A 14722-nucleotide genomic window follows, 5' to 3' on the forward strand; every position below is an offset into this window, starting at 1 on the left:
GAGATTCCTGCTCTAAATATTTTTGCGTGTCTTGCAGGTCTGGTGTGAGACGAATTTGCGAAGGTGCATCAGTGACTTCCATCGATTTATTTGCGAGATGTGTAACAAGGCATTCCCCATGCTTTCGGCACTCAAACTGCACACAGAAACTCACATGGTGGATCAGGGAAAAGACAAGCACAAGCCACAGTCCATGACCCCACCCAGTGAGAACCCAGACCAGAAAGCCTTCATGGCATCCTTGGGCCTACAGTACACCAAAGACATCAAGCCTGTCAAGCAGGAGGACAATACACAAGATGAGGTCCAAGAAATGCGGCTCAGAGCACTGAAGAGTAACCTACCTCAGGAACCTGGCAGCACCAGTCTGCTCAGCCTCTCTCCTCTGGAAGCTGCCTCCATGGGAGGGTCATTTTCAGTCCTTCCCCCTACAAAAGAAAACATAAAGCTTCTCTCGCTGCAGCCTTTCCAGAAGGGTTTTATTATCCAGCCTGACAGCAGTATTGTGGTGAAACCCATCTCCAATGAGTCTGCCATTGAGCTGGCAGACATTCAACAGATCTTGAAGATGGCTTCTTCTGCTCCTCCTCAAATCAGTCTTCCTCCACTTTCTAAGGCACCTTCTGTCCCTGTGCAGTCTATTTTTAAGCATATGCCACCACTGAAGCCAAAGCCTTTGGTAACACCCCGAACAGTTGTCGCAACCTCTACTCCTCCTCCTCTTATCAGTGCCCAGCAAGCCTCCCCTGGCTGCATCAGCCCAAGTCTCCCACCTCCCCCTCTGAGGCTGATCAAGAACTCGGTGGAGTCCGCCTCCAACTCCCATCTCCCCCAGCCAGGAGCCAAATCAAGTCCTTCCTCGCAATTGCTCCTCCAACCCAAAATAGAGCCTTTAACTCAACATGAGATGAAGACACAGCTGGAGCAGGACAGCATCATTGAAGCTCTCCTGCCTCTAAGTATGGAAGCCAAGATCAAGCAAGAAGTCACAGAAGGAGACCTGAAAGCCATCATCGCAGGGGCAGCGAACAAAAAGACCCCGACCATGCGGAAAGTTTTGTACCCCTGCCGTTTCTGTGACCAGGTGTTTGCCTTCTCTGGTGTCCTGAGAGCTCACATCCGTTCTCACTTAGGTATTTCCCCATATCAGTGCAACATCTGTGACTACATCGCAGCTGACAAGGCAGCGCTGATCCGGCACCTGCGGACGCACAGCGGGGAGAGGCCTTACATCTGTAAGATCTGCCACTACCCCTTCACAGTGAAAGCCAATTGTGAGAGGCACCTGCGAAAGAAGCATCTCAAAACAACCAGGAAGGATATTGAGAAGAACATTGAATATGTCACCAGCAATGCCGCAGAGATGGTGGATGCCTTCTGCTCCCCAGACACGGTGTGCAAGCTGTGTGGAGAGGACCTGAAGCACTACCGGGCCCTCCGCATTCACATGAGGACGCACAGCGGCTGCCAGAAGAAGAAGCCGTTTGAGTGCAAGGAGTGTGGCACGGCCTTTTCGGCCAAGAGGAATTGCATTCACCACATCCTCAAGCAGCACTTGCATGTGCAAGAAAAGGAGATTGAGAATTACATCTTAATGGTGGACTGCAGTGCCCAGGAAAGCCAGACAGACCCTTCTTTATTGGAGGACAGCACTTACATGGACCACAAGCCCATGACGCCTTTCCTGGAGCCACAAAACGGCTTCTTGCTGGGGACATCGTCTCACGTTTCCATCAAACGCGAACCTGTGGGCAACTTCCCCATGGATTTTGATGAGCCGTTGGATTTCTCTCAGAAGAGCAAAAGCCTGAGTGCTGTGCAGGTGAAGCAGGAGAACCTGTTTGGTTCATCTCTGTCCCTTTATGACTGTTCCATGGAGCCTATCGACCTGTCCATCCCCAAAATCCTGAAGAAGGATAAAGATGATGCCCCCTGTGAAGCCAGGAACCAAGAGTTGGTTGCTTCTGCAAACAGTGATAAAGCCTATAACTGTCTGCAGTGTCCTTTGGTTTTTGGTGCCAATGGGAACTCAGAAACAAACCGGGGTGTCAGACATCCCCAGCCACTGAAAGGTTCGTTGCATTTGACTGTCCCGATCATTTCCCCGGCTCTCCCTGGCAATTCTGCCTTGCTGAGACCCCTGAGGCCTAAGCCACCACCACCACCTCTCTTGCCAAAGCCTTCAGTAACTAAAGAGCTGCCACCGTTGGCTTCCATTGCACAGATCATTTCATCTGTGTCTTCTGCTCCCACTTTGCTGAAAACAGAGGCCACAGATGCCAGTCCCAAGGCAGTGAGCAGCTCTACTGGGTGTGACAAATCAGGGAATGCCAAAGCTAAAGTGACAATCGTGACCACCGTTCAGAGGGACTCCAGCATGCCCAGTGACCTGTCTCAGGCTTGTGATCCAGAGCAGTCTCCCATTGCTGATGCTGGGTTGACTAAGAAAAGAGGGAGAAAGAAAGGAACAAAAAATAAGCCTAAACTTAGGAGTAGTGTGGATCTGGAGTCAAGTGGGGAATTTGCCAGCATAGAGAAGATGCTGGCTACCACAGACACTAACAAATTTAGCCCATTTCTGCAGTCCACTGACAATTTCAAGGAAGAAAGTGGCAGAAATGGAACAAGCGAGGATGAGAAGGAAACTGCCAAGGATAAGCTGCTGAGAGGGAAGAGGAACGCTTACTCAGACTGCCTGCAAAATATCCCCTGTCCTTACTGTCCTCAAGTCTTTCCATGGGCAAATGCCCTGCAGCGGCACATGCTCAGTCACACAGGTAAGAGTGCTCTGTGCTCACAGTAGGTTGTAGTCCCTGAGGTTGTTCCTCCCAGAAGGGCCTCTCTGTGGAAGAATCTTCCTTTCTCTGATGTCTGAACTGTATTCTTTTTTATTATTTTGCTAATCCCTAGCTGTTGCTGTTACATAGTGGTGCTGGTAGATTTTTCAGAAATGGAATAATCTCTGTCTTTGAGTATCAGAGGGTAAATAAACTGGTTAATACCCATTTGACTTCAGTGGCATAACTTAGCGTAGCTGAAAAGAGGCTCAGGTTTCAGTTGTTCTGTTATTATTGTCTTGTCTTGAAGGGGAACATATGTGTTGAATATTTCATTGTGCCTTATGTGGTTTGTTTGTCTGCTTCTGATGGCTGTTTGTCTGTATCAGTAATGATAAAAAAAAATCTCAGAAAATGAGAGACACTAAATGTAGAACTGTGGCAGGAATATAAAATAATGCAGTGCTTAGCTTTTTTTTTTTTTTTTTTTTTTTCTTGTGGTGGCTTTTATTTAACAGATCAAAGGAGGATGTGAGAAATTGCTCATCCTGAGCATTATGTAATAGCTTGCCTCTAGGAATCATTCTCCTCACAGATAGACAACTAAAGGTGGGCACATGCCCTAAGGTGTGGAGATGTGTATGGGATCTCTAGCATTGTGCCACTGTGTAAGTAACCTCAGACCTGGTGTAAACAAAAGGAGGAATTGGGTAGGGAGATTTATTCTAGGTCTGGGGTTATTTTTCATTCTCCACTATAAAGGAAATCCTGCATTGAATGCTATGCTGATTTGAAGTTCCCTCATTCTTCCACCCACACTGTAATAAAGCAATTAGTAGATTCTCATCCTGCTCTAGAGGGAGAGGACAAAGCTCTATTTGCTGTTGCACCCTTTTAAGTTGTTGATATTTGCTTCATTATGCATCTCAGCTCCTGGCATAAAGAATAAAAACTAGGGATTTTTATAAGAAACACAGGGGTTTTGAGTATAGCCTTATAAAAGCTGGCTTTTTTTTCCTTTTTTTTTTTTTTAAGAAAATTAGGTTTCCTGAAATGACTGATTCATGTCTGTGCTAAAGAGGGAAACCTGAAGAGGTAAAAGAGGTTAGCTAAGAGGTTTAAAGGGAATCTGAGCTGTGGGGCAGTCCCTATTACAGTTTGCTTTGGGTGACACGAGGACATAACTTGCAAGGTATCAGTGCAACAGTGAGGCTATTGTTTTCTGGTCCACAGAGACCAAATTATTTCATCTTATTAAGCATACAGTTTACTTTGTGGTGAAGGATAACTCTTTATTCATATCTCAATTGTTTTCCAACACCCTGGTCTCCAAAAAAAAGACATAGTTACTGAAGAACTGTTCATGAGACAGAAAACAATGGAGAGGCTTTTCCCAGACTAAGAGGTTTGACCTGCTTACTGGTGGCAGACTTCCAAGGTAGCAGCACTGGTGTAAATCCTTAATGAAAACAGGAAAATGCACTCAGCCATGAATTATTCTGGTAAAACTTGTCTCCCTTACGACCACCAGGCTTGGAAGGAGACACCATCCTTTTAGTAAGCCTGTGCTGCAGTCCCCACAAGAACAAGCAGCTGTGGTCATAGCAGGACTAAATCCTCACCACAGATACAGGATTTTTGGTGATACTACAGAGGTGGCAATAATCACATTCCAGTTGGTGTGCTCTGGCAGTGATAATACTGAGCTCTTTTATAATCAACATCTTAGTGTTGAGAGAGACTTGTTGCTGGAGGACCACCCCCCAACAAGCTTTGTCTGGCTTTGGGGCATCTGCTTTCAGATGGCATGAGCATTCTCTTTCTAAACTGGGAGTTTCCAGCAGCTCCCCTGTGGGAGCAGGGTCCATGAGGCCTACTGGAGGGGAGGGTGAAAGATAAGATGGGAAGCTGGAGGAAAATTAGGCCAGGGAGGTGGTGCCAAAGCAAGCCTGAGGATGCATTCGGTTGGGGGGAGCCCAGTGTTTTTGTGGTGGGTGTCAGGTGCTGGTGGCATGGAAGGAGTTTGGCAGCTGTGGTAGATGTAGTAGCTTGTGTTAGCTTTACCTTCTGGACAGGCAAATTGCTTTTCTTGTGGAGAAATCTGCAGAGTTGTAGTGCAGCTCAGCATTCCTGTCCCCACCTATTGCACAGGCAGATAGCTTGTGACTTGTCAGATAGCTCTGTTCTTTAAAATGAGGTAAGAAAAAAATCTATTTGCTAATCTTTGTAAAGAGGAAAGGAGAACTTTACTTTTTACTGTCTGTGCTTGATGGCTGCTCCCTGACCTGGGTAGAGAAAGGACTGGCAGACTGATGTGAAGATGAGAGTCCTGGTGATCTGCTTCCAAACTGCATGTGTTGGGTATGTGATCCATAGGCAGTCACAGCTGGTAAGCTGACTGCATAACACTGCTACCAAAACAAAACCCAAAAAGCAGCACTTAGCTCTTCTGTGTCTGCTTGTAGGAAATTTGTTATTGAGGTAATTCATGTAAGGGGCCTAAGACAGGTTGAGGAAAAGGTATATAATTTTGAGCATATAAGTGCTATCTGTATATTATGAGTTTTGAACTGCTGTATTCTTACAGACAAGATTTTTGCAAGTGTGTCTTTCATGTTCAATAAAATTTCAGCACAGAGGCTGCCTTCTATGTGGTGTCAAGATCATATTTTCCTTTTGTGAAAGCGCAAAAATGCACGTGGTACCAGTGACCCACATCCCTCATGCAACCAGAAATGTCTCTCATGGAACCTTTTGCCCTGCATCCTTGCCTCAACACCACTGTGTGTTTGGGGTTTGTTTTTTTTTAATTCAAAAACATTTCTGTGAAGAAGCATACACCTTCCTCAGTGGTTTTTCATTTTAATGGTGAGCTCACAAGTGGGGCACTGGGAATTTAGCATAGCTTGATTTTATACAGTGCCTAACACAGTAGCTGCATTTTGTTTGAACATGCTCGAACATTCGCTTTTAATACTTTCTTTCTCTTGATGTCTTTACTGTATAATTTACTTTTCTGTGTCCAACTCACTTTGCCTTTAGTTTTTTTTTTGTTCTTCCCTGCTGCTGTTGACTTTTTAAATTCTCAGAATAGTGACTAAGATGTGCCCTGGCAGGTGATGCGGCTGGTTTTGCTCCTTTTATAGGATGCAGATCAGATTAGGTTCAGAATAAAATTATAGTAATGGTCATTTTTAACCACTAGTTTGTTATAGATAGCCTAATCTGTTTGCAGAGAATCACTTAAAAATATTGTCAGAGGAATACTGGCAGGTCTTACTTGGCCCAAGATTAAGTTTTGTCAAAAGCAAGATTTAATGGCAGAGGAAGTTTTTTGGTTTTGTTTTGCTGCTACAACAGGAACAAACCATACAAAGAAATATCTATGAACAAAATAAAGGAATAAATAAACAGAAAACTCTTATACCTAGCCCATGAACCTGAATGTTTCCTGTTGATTTGAGGTCAAAAGTCACCAAAAAAAAAAAAAAAGACTTGGAGGCATTTTTATTCTTTGTTTTTCTGATTTAAGTCAAATTGTAAACATCTTTACTTTGCAGCATTTGTAGTTACCATGGTGAATGATGTGTTTCTGCTAGGACAGCGGTGGCAGCGTACCTTGAGCACTGATCTTACATGCTTTGATTATTCAGATCACCCTTTATACTGAAAAAGACACCCTTCAAATGACTGGCTGCTATGCAATGTCCAGACTAGGCTAGTCCTGCTGTGCTGCTAACCAAAATTTACAGTCAGTCACAAGTCAATATTTAGGCACAGATGTATTTTAATACAGGCCATGACTATTCATATGGAAAAATTTGATAAAAAAATCAAATCACATTGACTTTATAGGTTACCTTCCAGTGAGTAAGTATATTTTATCAGAAGGGCACTTGCCTTTAAGGGACAAATACAGAAGGCAGAGAAAACTGCTTTTTTGAATGTTCTGGTTTTGTGCCTTTAAAGGTGACATTTTTGGAATGCATTGCAACTTGGAGTGGGAGGATTGGAGTTTGTGCAGTAAGTGGAATTTTTGTTTGAGTTTTGAGACCCCCAGCTAGGATGTCTGTGTGGAAAGAGGAATATTTTATCTGTTGCAAGTACTGGTCTGTATGACAAATGTCTGATCGATACAAACATTTTAAAGGCTGAAAATATGAGAAAATTGTGACCTGAGTTACAAGTTGAGTTTCAAGTAATTAATCCTCAGCTAATCCCGTCATTGCATGCTTGAAAAGAAATGTGGAAAGGAATTGGGCTATCATGAAGCAAAAGGATTTCTGCTCCACTTTGAAGTTTTGTATTTGCATTGTGAATGAAGCCAGATAGAAGTGCAAAAAGCGGTGATATTTGTAGCCATACATTTATGGTTGAATTAGCAGGCATCTAAAAGGAAAGAGTGACTTGAAAGCTTACAAAAAAGCATTAAGGTGATGTATCTAAAAAGTTGTGTTAACACTGGAAGAAAATTTAGACAAAGAAACGGCTCCTGAGATGTCTGTGAGATGCAGGGAATCCCTGGTACAGGTTGAGATGTTAACTAGAACAGAACCATCTTTCAGAAGATGAAAGGAAGAGAGATACCCACACTGTTGTATCAAAGAGGCTGCTGGCTGGGGAAGGGGGTGGGTGGTGTGTGCGTGTTTTCAGAGGTTTTGGGTGTGAGGTGGAAGGTGTGACAGGAACTGATCTCCTTTTACAAGTAACTATCCTCTCAATCTCTTCATCACAAAGATGCCTTGCAGGATTGCCTTCCTCATTGCACTGCATGATCCTGACTTTTCTTTCAACTTTCCCTGTGCTTAGTCCCTTCCCTCTTCTAGTAATTAAAATGAATTACAGACATGAAAAACTTTCTCCTAAGGGAAAATAATTTATTGCTTATTCAACATATGGGCCTTGATTCCACTGAAGTCAGTGGAGAGGTGCCCTGTGGCTTTGATGGAAATTATGTCAAATTCACATAGGTGACAGGCATTTTCAGAGAGAGCCTGCTATTGCAGTCAGGATATTGGGGTTGGTCACCAAGCAGTAATAGAGGCAAAGGAAGAAAACCAAGGTAGTTTCTTCTTACACACAAGGGGGATATTCGTACATTTTATCTTGCGTCAGGCCAGAAACCATTCCCCTGTCAGAAATGTGGTGTCATTTCTACCAAACCTATCAGAATTTGCACATACCTGGAGTTGCCAGCTGCTACCTGAGGAGAAATGTGCTTTATCCCCCAGCCTAGGGAAGAGGATGTTGGATTTCACAGTGGCACACACAGTTTTTCCCAGCTTTTCAGAATACCAAGGCCAAGTTGTATTTGGTTGGGCTGAACACGGCAAAGCAAAGCATAAGAATGTGAGAAGTGTCCTTCCATGTTGGAGCAGTGGTACTCCTGACTCCAGTGGTAGCAGGAGGATGTGCTCTTTAGTGTGAGCATGTGAACGCAGCCACTTCCTCCAGCCTGTTGCTCTTAAAGCTCTGTCACTATCCACAACTGCTTCATTAGGGTTGTGTGTTCGAGGGTACATCCCTCGAAATTGCTCACTTTACAACCTGTTTATGGAGCAGCTGTCTGCAGGTCCTTCCAATTGTTTTCTGAACCTGCTGATGCAGTCTGACTTTAATTTGGCTGCTGCAGCTAGCCAAACCAGTGATCCTGGAGAGACATCAGCGATGGCTTCGAGTCCTCCTGGCTGGATGTACCTGCCGGTACTATACTCATCATCACATAGGCACGATTTAGATTGTTTTATTTTGTGTTAATCTGCATCGAAGCTCACCTGCCATCATACTGCCCCCTCTGTCTTGATAGTAGGGAAAGAGATTGGCTGTCATATCAGGCAAGGCTTCATTGTAGCAGGTGAGTGGTGTTTAGCCAGAAGGGAGGAGCTGACACAAAACCAGGGGTGAGCAGTCACTCCAGGTTTACTGTGCTGACCAAATGGGATGTGTGCAAGAAGGAAGCTCAGCAGATGGTGGTACGTGTCCCTTGCATGAAAACTGCTTGCACAAGGGAGCTGTTGCTGTAAGTTTTTCACACCTCCAGTACAGACAGCATCACTACATGTCACTTTGAGTTGGGTTTCATGGGAGAATTGTTGAAGTAACAAACCTAAAAGCAGCAAGAAGTTGGCTCTGTGCGTCAGGGAGTTAAACTTACAAATGAGTTATTACTCTCAACCTCAGCGTAGCTGCTGATCAGATTGCATAGAGTGTGCACAGGATTTTCCTCTTACATCTCCATGCATCAGTTTGTTTGGGAAAGTCTTCTGTCCTGCCAGCCTCTCTCATTCTTTCTGCTTCTTTTAATACAGCAGGTTGCCTTGCAGTGATTCAAATGTGGTAATACAGGTCTCGGTACTAGTCTGGCATTGCAATCTGCCGTGCTGGGGACCTGTTACGACATGATTTGATCTTGCCTATCATGAAGAGACTGAGTTGCCTCGTTACCATGTTAACAGCCTGTAACTTCAGAGGGCTGTAGCAGGGTATCTGCAGTGTCACATCACGTGGGCCCATGCTGCCTATGCAGACAACAGATGGCTACAGCCTGAGAGGGGGAGACTCGTTTTGTGACATGATCCCCTCCAAGAAATGAAGTCTGCAGGAAGGGCTCTGAAAGTGCTCACCTCTGACAGTTCTCATGGCAGAAAAAACCTGAAACGTCCTACTTGAGTCGATTGAATTATTTCTTTATAGTCAGAGGGGTGCTAAAGCAGCTCAGCTGGGTGGTGTGAGAAGGCAGGCATTTCTAAAGCCGCTCAGACGAGCACTGGTGCAGCACGTAGGGTGGGTAGGATTTGGGTGCAAGGTAGATGTTGTTCTCAGCAGCCGGCGCCGGGCTGGTCAGAGTGGTTCGACCTGCCCCCGGCAGACAGAGCCTTGGGCCATGGTTGGATAACACAAAGCACTTATTGGCAGTACTGGCTCGACCTGTTCCCAACTGTTCATCCCTGCAGCTGTAGCTGACCCAGCTGCCCAAAAAAATTAAAAGGGCAAGGGGAGGGACTGGCAGTCATGAGATCAGTTCCCGGATCTGGCGGGCAGTACAGCCCTAAAGGAGCACATTGATGCAGCTGAGGTGTGGAGCTGGAAGCATCTTCTGGGAGGCACTGGGGCAGATGCTGTTGAAATTGTCTTTGTTGTCAGTGCTTTGTGTCTTCAAATAGCAGCTTTAGGCATCAAGGAGGGAGCCCAGATCCGATAGTGCACACAGTTGTAGTTACGTCATGCACTTTATGGCACAGCTTAGCATTCATAACTGGCTTCACCAGGTAGTGGTTAATGACGGTTTAGAATCACTCAACAGCTGAGGACTTGTGGTCCCCCTCCATTGTCCAAGAAAAAGGGATTTCCAAATCCATGGAAGTAAACTAAGAGCTGTGTTTCAAATTCAGGTTTAAAATGAGGTGATTTTTTTTGGTCGGTGCTGGCGTTAAAAGGTGGGTAAGCAGCATGCTTGGTGTTCTCGTACAGAGTCCTTGTGAGGGCCGTCCTTGGAAGTGAGTGATCATCTGGATTTCATCTGGATTTCTGACTATATGTCAGAAGGAAAGAGAATGAAGGGAGATGCTTGGATGGTGTTTGGTCAGCCATAAATGAAGCAGAGCTTTAGGATGAGGTGTAAGACAGGAAGTGCAATTCAATAGAGTGTCACTGGGAACAAGTTTATAGAGGGTTTCTTTTGGTCTTGTTTTAAACCAAAACAAAAACAGGATGGTGGTTTAGAACAGGATTCAGAGATGAGGAGGCTGTGTAAGTGATGGGGCTTGCTTATATCCTTGCTACATGTAGAGGAAGGGAATGTTCTAAAGCACCTGAAACAAACTGAGGACATTTCCCCCAGCTCACAGCAGTCAAACCAGGGGAGAGCTATCCCAGCAGAGAAGCATACAAGGAAAATGTGGAGCAGCTTAATGAATTGTGCACTTTAATTATTTTAAAGCAGCCCTGCCTTTGTCTCCTTAGGGCTGTCTGAATGCTCCCTTCTTGCAACGAAATACAGTTGACAGAGATCTGGGATAGGAATGGGGTAAGGGATTATCTCTTACATAATAGAGAAAGAGAACTTATGAAGGAGAGATCCCTTTCGTAAAGAGACTTGCCCCTGATGTGAGAGGGTCAAACACAACTGCTCTGTGTTAACTAGACAAATATTTACAAAGTATACTCAACAGTGAATTTTCTGATTAGCATTTAGCAGAATTCGTCTTTGCTCTAGATATCTGCCACACTGTGATCCCTCCTGAAATCATGTGAACCCTGGGTATTGTGGGGAACTTTATCCGAACTTTTCTAGCTGTCCATACCTCTGAACTACATTTGTGGGTATTTTGTAGAGGACAAAGGGCTTGAAATCATGTTTTCAGTGTCAGGCAAAGTTTAACAGCTGCTCTAGAGCCAGAGCTTAGGGTAAAGCAAGAGTTATTTGCTGCTGGGGTTGGCCCGAGTGCTAGAGCTGTTGTATGAAGATACTGAGGAGATGGTGTACAGCCTGCTGGCTGCATTGTCAGCTCTGCCCTTCTGCTGGATGGTGCATTTCATCATAAGCTCTAAGTGTGGATTTTGCCCTCACTCCCTTCACTGCAGATTCCCCCATGGTAGGTACAGTCAGAGCTAGTCCTGAAAACTTTTCTTTGTGACTGCAGCTGCTCTGTTGAAGGTACTGGGGAATCATACTGTGTTACAGACAGAAAGTTTTTTTTTTCCCCCAGAATTGCTTCTTTCCTTTTTCCCCAGATGTATTCAGTTCCATTTACTGTAAATAGTCCTTTTCTAGCTTGAATATTTTCATTTCACAGGGCATGGAGATACAGCCAAAGCTCTATCAGCCATGTGTGGGCTGATTAAATATTTAACTTGAGTGTTTGTAGGTGATGAAGGTGGCTGAATTTTATTATTTAGAATGTTTACAATAAAAATGGACAAAGATAACACCCAGAATTTTTCAAGTTGACTCTGCAGGTTTAAAATACGTTCTCCAGTTCGTGAGTGGAAGTAGAAGCATTGTGTGTGGGTCCAAAAAATCCCAAATTTACTAGAACTGCTACCACCTAGTGGTGGCTGCCTCTATTGTAAAATATAAAACAAGCTGGGGTTATTTCAGTTAATGTAGGGAAAATAATAAATCATCAGCTCATCTGACTGATGTCAGCCTGCATGTACCATATCCATTTCCAGTAGTCTGTTTGTTCCAGTTTTGAGGATTATTTAAGTGATGGGTTTTCTAACTCTTCTCTTGGGATGTTAGGGATATTTGTTAATAAACACTTGCTTTAGCACCAAAATGTTTTTCATTACATCCTGTTTTGTCTGTGAACTTCACAGCATCTCAAGCTCTACTCTCTATTCCATCATAGTTCCAGGAAAAAATAAAACCATGTGTAAAAAGAATTAAGCCAGCAAGCTCCCCACCTTGATCTGTAATCTGCCCTTTCAGCTGAAATTTTTCACATTTGGTGTCCCTCTTCATAATTTGGTTTGCATATGTATGAAAGCAGTTCCCTCCTCTTTGTCTTTCTTGCCACCAATAAAACATGAAGTGGATTCTTCTGACTGGGCTCTCTGAAGACTGCAACTTGATTTGTAAATACACTTCAGCAAAACAGTCTTTCCTTTCCACAGTTTGAAGTAAAAATGATTTTGGCTACATCTAAAGAGTGGTTTCATTCATGCAAGTGGAAAAGTTTTTGGATTCTCAGATGGAGTGCTTGAGGTTTAGCTTATGAATACATCTCATGAGAAGTTCTTTTTTTCCCAGGAGCTGACGAGGCAGCTGCTGAGTTACTAGTGCTTGTTTTGTGTCGCCTGCTTCCCTGTGTCCTTACTTCTCTGCTCTTTTCCTCTTTCTCCCTAATCCTGCACATCCTCTTTGACTCTGGTGTCAGAATTGAGATCTTCAGATAGTGTCACCTTCTTCTCTTCATTTTGGGGGAGTGACACACTCTGGTTGCACATGACAAGGTAACATACTCTGCTCCTACGGTTGCTGAAGATGTGGCAGTGGGTGGGAGTCTTGACAAGTCGATTTCTCCACTCTTGTCCTGTTGATTCACCAAGTGTAAATTCTGTGGGATAACAAATGGACCGGAAAGTGTTTTACAGCCTTAGTAAGTGAAAGATGGGAAAGGGGCAAAAGAAACAGCAGGCCTTTCCTGTGCATCCTGTTCCTTTCACCACCTGGAATCGAGTGACTGCTCTGCACCATAAATCAGCTGAATTCTGGAGATGGGAATTACCCATTTGAGAGGAGCTCAGTCTTGTTGGAGGGATGTTTGCCCAGATTTGAAGCCTTAGTCAAAATCCTCCTCCTTATGTAAGATAGAAGCCTGCTGGAGCTGTGTGACCAGCAGGGTTTCTGTTGCTGGAAGAGGCATGTAAGCAGGAAGAAAACAGTAGTGCAGGCCAGGCCTAACCTCTGCTGGAGCGGATGAAGCAGCTGCCAGTGCAAGACTACCTTTACAGCCATCCCTTGCACTGCAGAAGTACCACACTGGAGCTGGCACAATTGTCTTCACAACCATTGTGTTTACCACACACCTTCACAGTTCCCCTGCTGCTATTCCAGTTCATCAGAAGCAGAACTGGGCTGATTCTCACCCATCCCCAAATAACCAGGATTTGTGCAAAGCAGCTCACTTTTTCACCAGCTGTAGAACCAACTGCACAGGTTGGAGTTAACCACAGAGCAGCTCAGCTAGTCAGGAGCTGCTGCTTTATGTGAAGTACATGCATGAAGTTTCCTAAGGGGCCTGTGAAACTCCTTGTTGACAAGGAAAAGGGCAGGTCTGGTTTGTGCAGGTAAGGAGGAGAGCACTCCCCCAAGCACGTACACATGTCATCATATCCCTGGCTATGTCACTGCCTGATTTTTGAGTGTTCCTTCAGGGTTGCTGGACTCAGAGTAGCTTCAGAAGAGAAGGCCTCTGTACATTTGTGTTCCCAGGGTCTGGAGTGGGCTTTGCCCTTTGTGAAAGGACATTGTTTAAACTTGTTTTTCCTGATGTTGACCTCATCTGTTTGCCTGTGCCAGTACATCACTTACCTGTGGACCACCTGTCCCTTGAGTGCACCAGAGTTGTAGGCCATGCATGCAAGAACAGAATAACAGCTGGGAAGAGGCCCAGGACAACAGAGGAGGGGAAAGAAGGAGATGGAGTTCAAGTACAATTCACTGAAGAATGAGTATACTGTAAGAAAAATGATATCTTCCTGGAAATACTAGAGGAAGAAAAACTGGAAAACCATGAATGATACATGACATTGAGTGTCAAAGTTGGGACTTTGTATTAAGAGTTTTAAGACATACTGGTTTTGGCTTGCTCTTACCTTGAGTGCCACCCATGGATATTCTCCTCCGCTCTCTTGGCTTCTGATGTTTCATATTGAAAAACCAGGAAAAATACTCCATCTGCGTCTGTTGTTTTCTGTTTGGTCAATAAAGAGTTACAGAACATCTCTCTGGGTATGATTAGGAGAAACATTTTCCCATTTTGCTTTCCTTGTGCTCTTCACTCATCTCCATCCTAACAGAGCTCACATGGTTTCCTGCCCCTCTCCCTAATGAACCCCCTCTGTGCTGTGCTGGCAAGCTTTCTTTGGCCTAACAGACATCCCATCGGGGGAGTGTTTCCTGGCCTTGAAGGGGATGAGATAGGGCAGCCCACATCTGCTTTCAGACATCCCCATCCTCACATTCTGTAGCCTTACACACAGATTCGGGCTTGCTTTCGTGTTTCAGTGGGCCGATAATTAGATGAGCAATGAATTTTGTGTAATCCACTGTCTGTGTAAGCAGATCTGTTTTGATGAAAAGGTGAGATTACTTTTTGTGATAGGTCACTTTTCCTCCTCACACTTCCCCAAGAAAAAGTGTATCAAGTATTGTACACTATCAAGTGATCGTTCACTGTCACCAGAAACACTGCTACACTTCAACACTTGTTTAATGG

General features: G+C 44.4%; 1 protein-coding gene across 9 annotated transcripts in view; it reads left to right on the forward strand.

The window, feature by feature from the left end:
* The window catches only part of RREB1 (ras responsive element binding protein 1), a 138270-nt gene that overhangs the window by 118420 nt on the left and 5128 nt on the right, over window positions 1–14722 (forward strand). For all 9 annotated transcript variants that reach the window (XM_086901021.1, XM_086901039.1, XM_086901080.1 and 6 more), the window contains one exon: window positions 38–2777. In XM_086901021.1, coding sequence (XP_086757147.1) covers window positions 38–2777 — 2740 coding nt within the window. The remainder of the gene's footprint in view (window positions 1–37; window positions 2778–14722) is intronic.

Source organism: Cyanistes caeruleus, chromosome 1 (assembly GCF_971803275.1).
Source record: "Cyanistes caeruleus chromosome 1, bCyaCae1.hap1.1, whole genome shotgun sequence".
Classification (NCBI taxonomy): Eukaryota; Metazoa; Chordata; class Aves; order Passeriformes; family Paridae; genus Cyanistes; species Cyanistes caeruleus.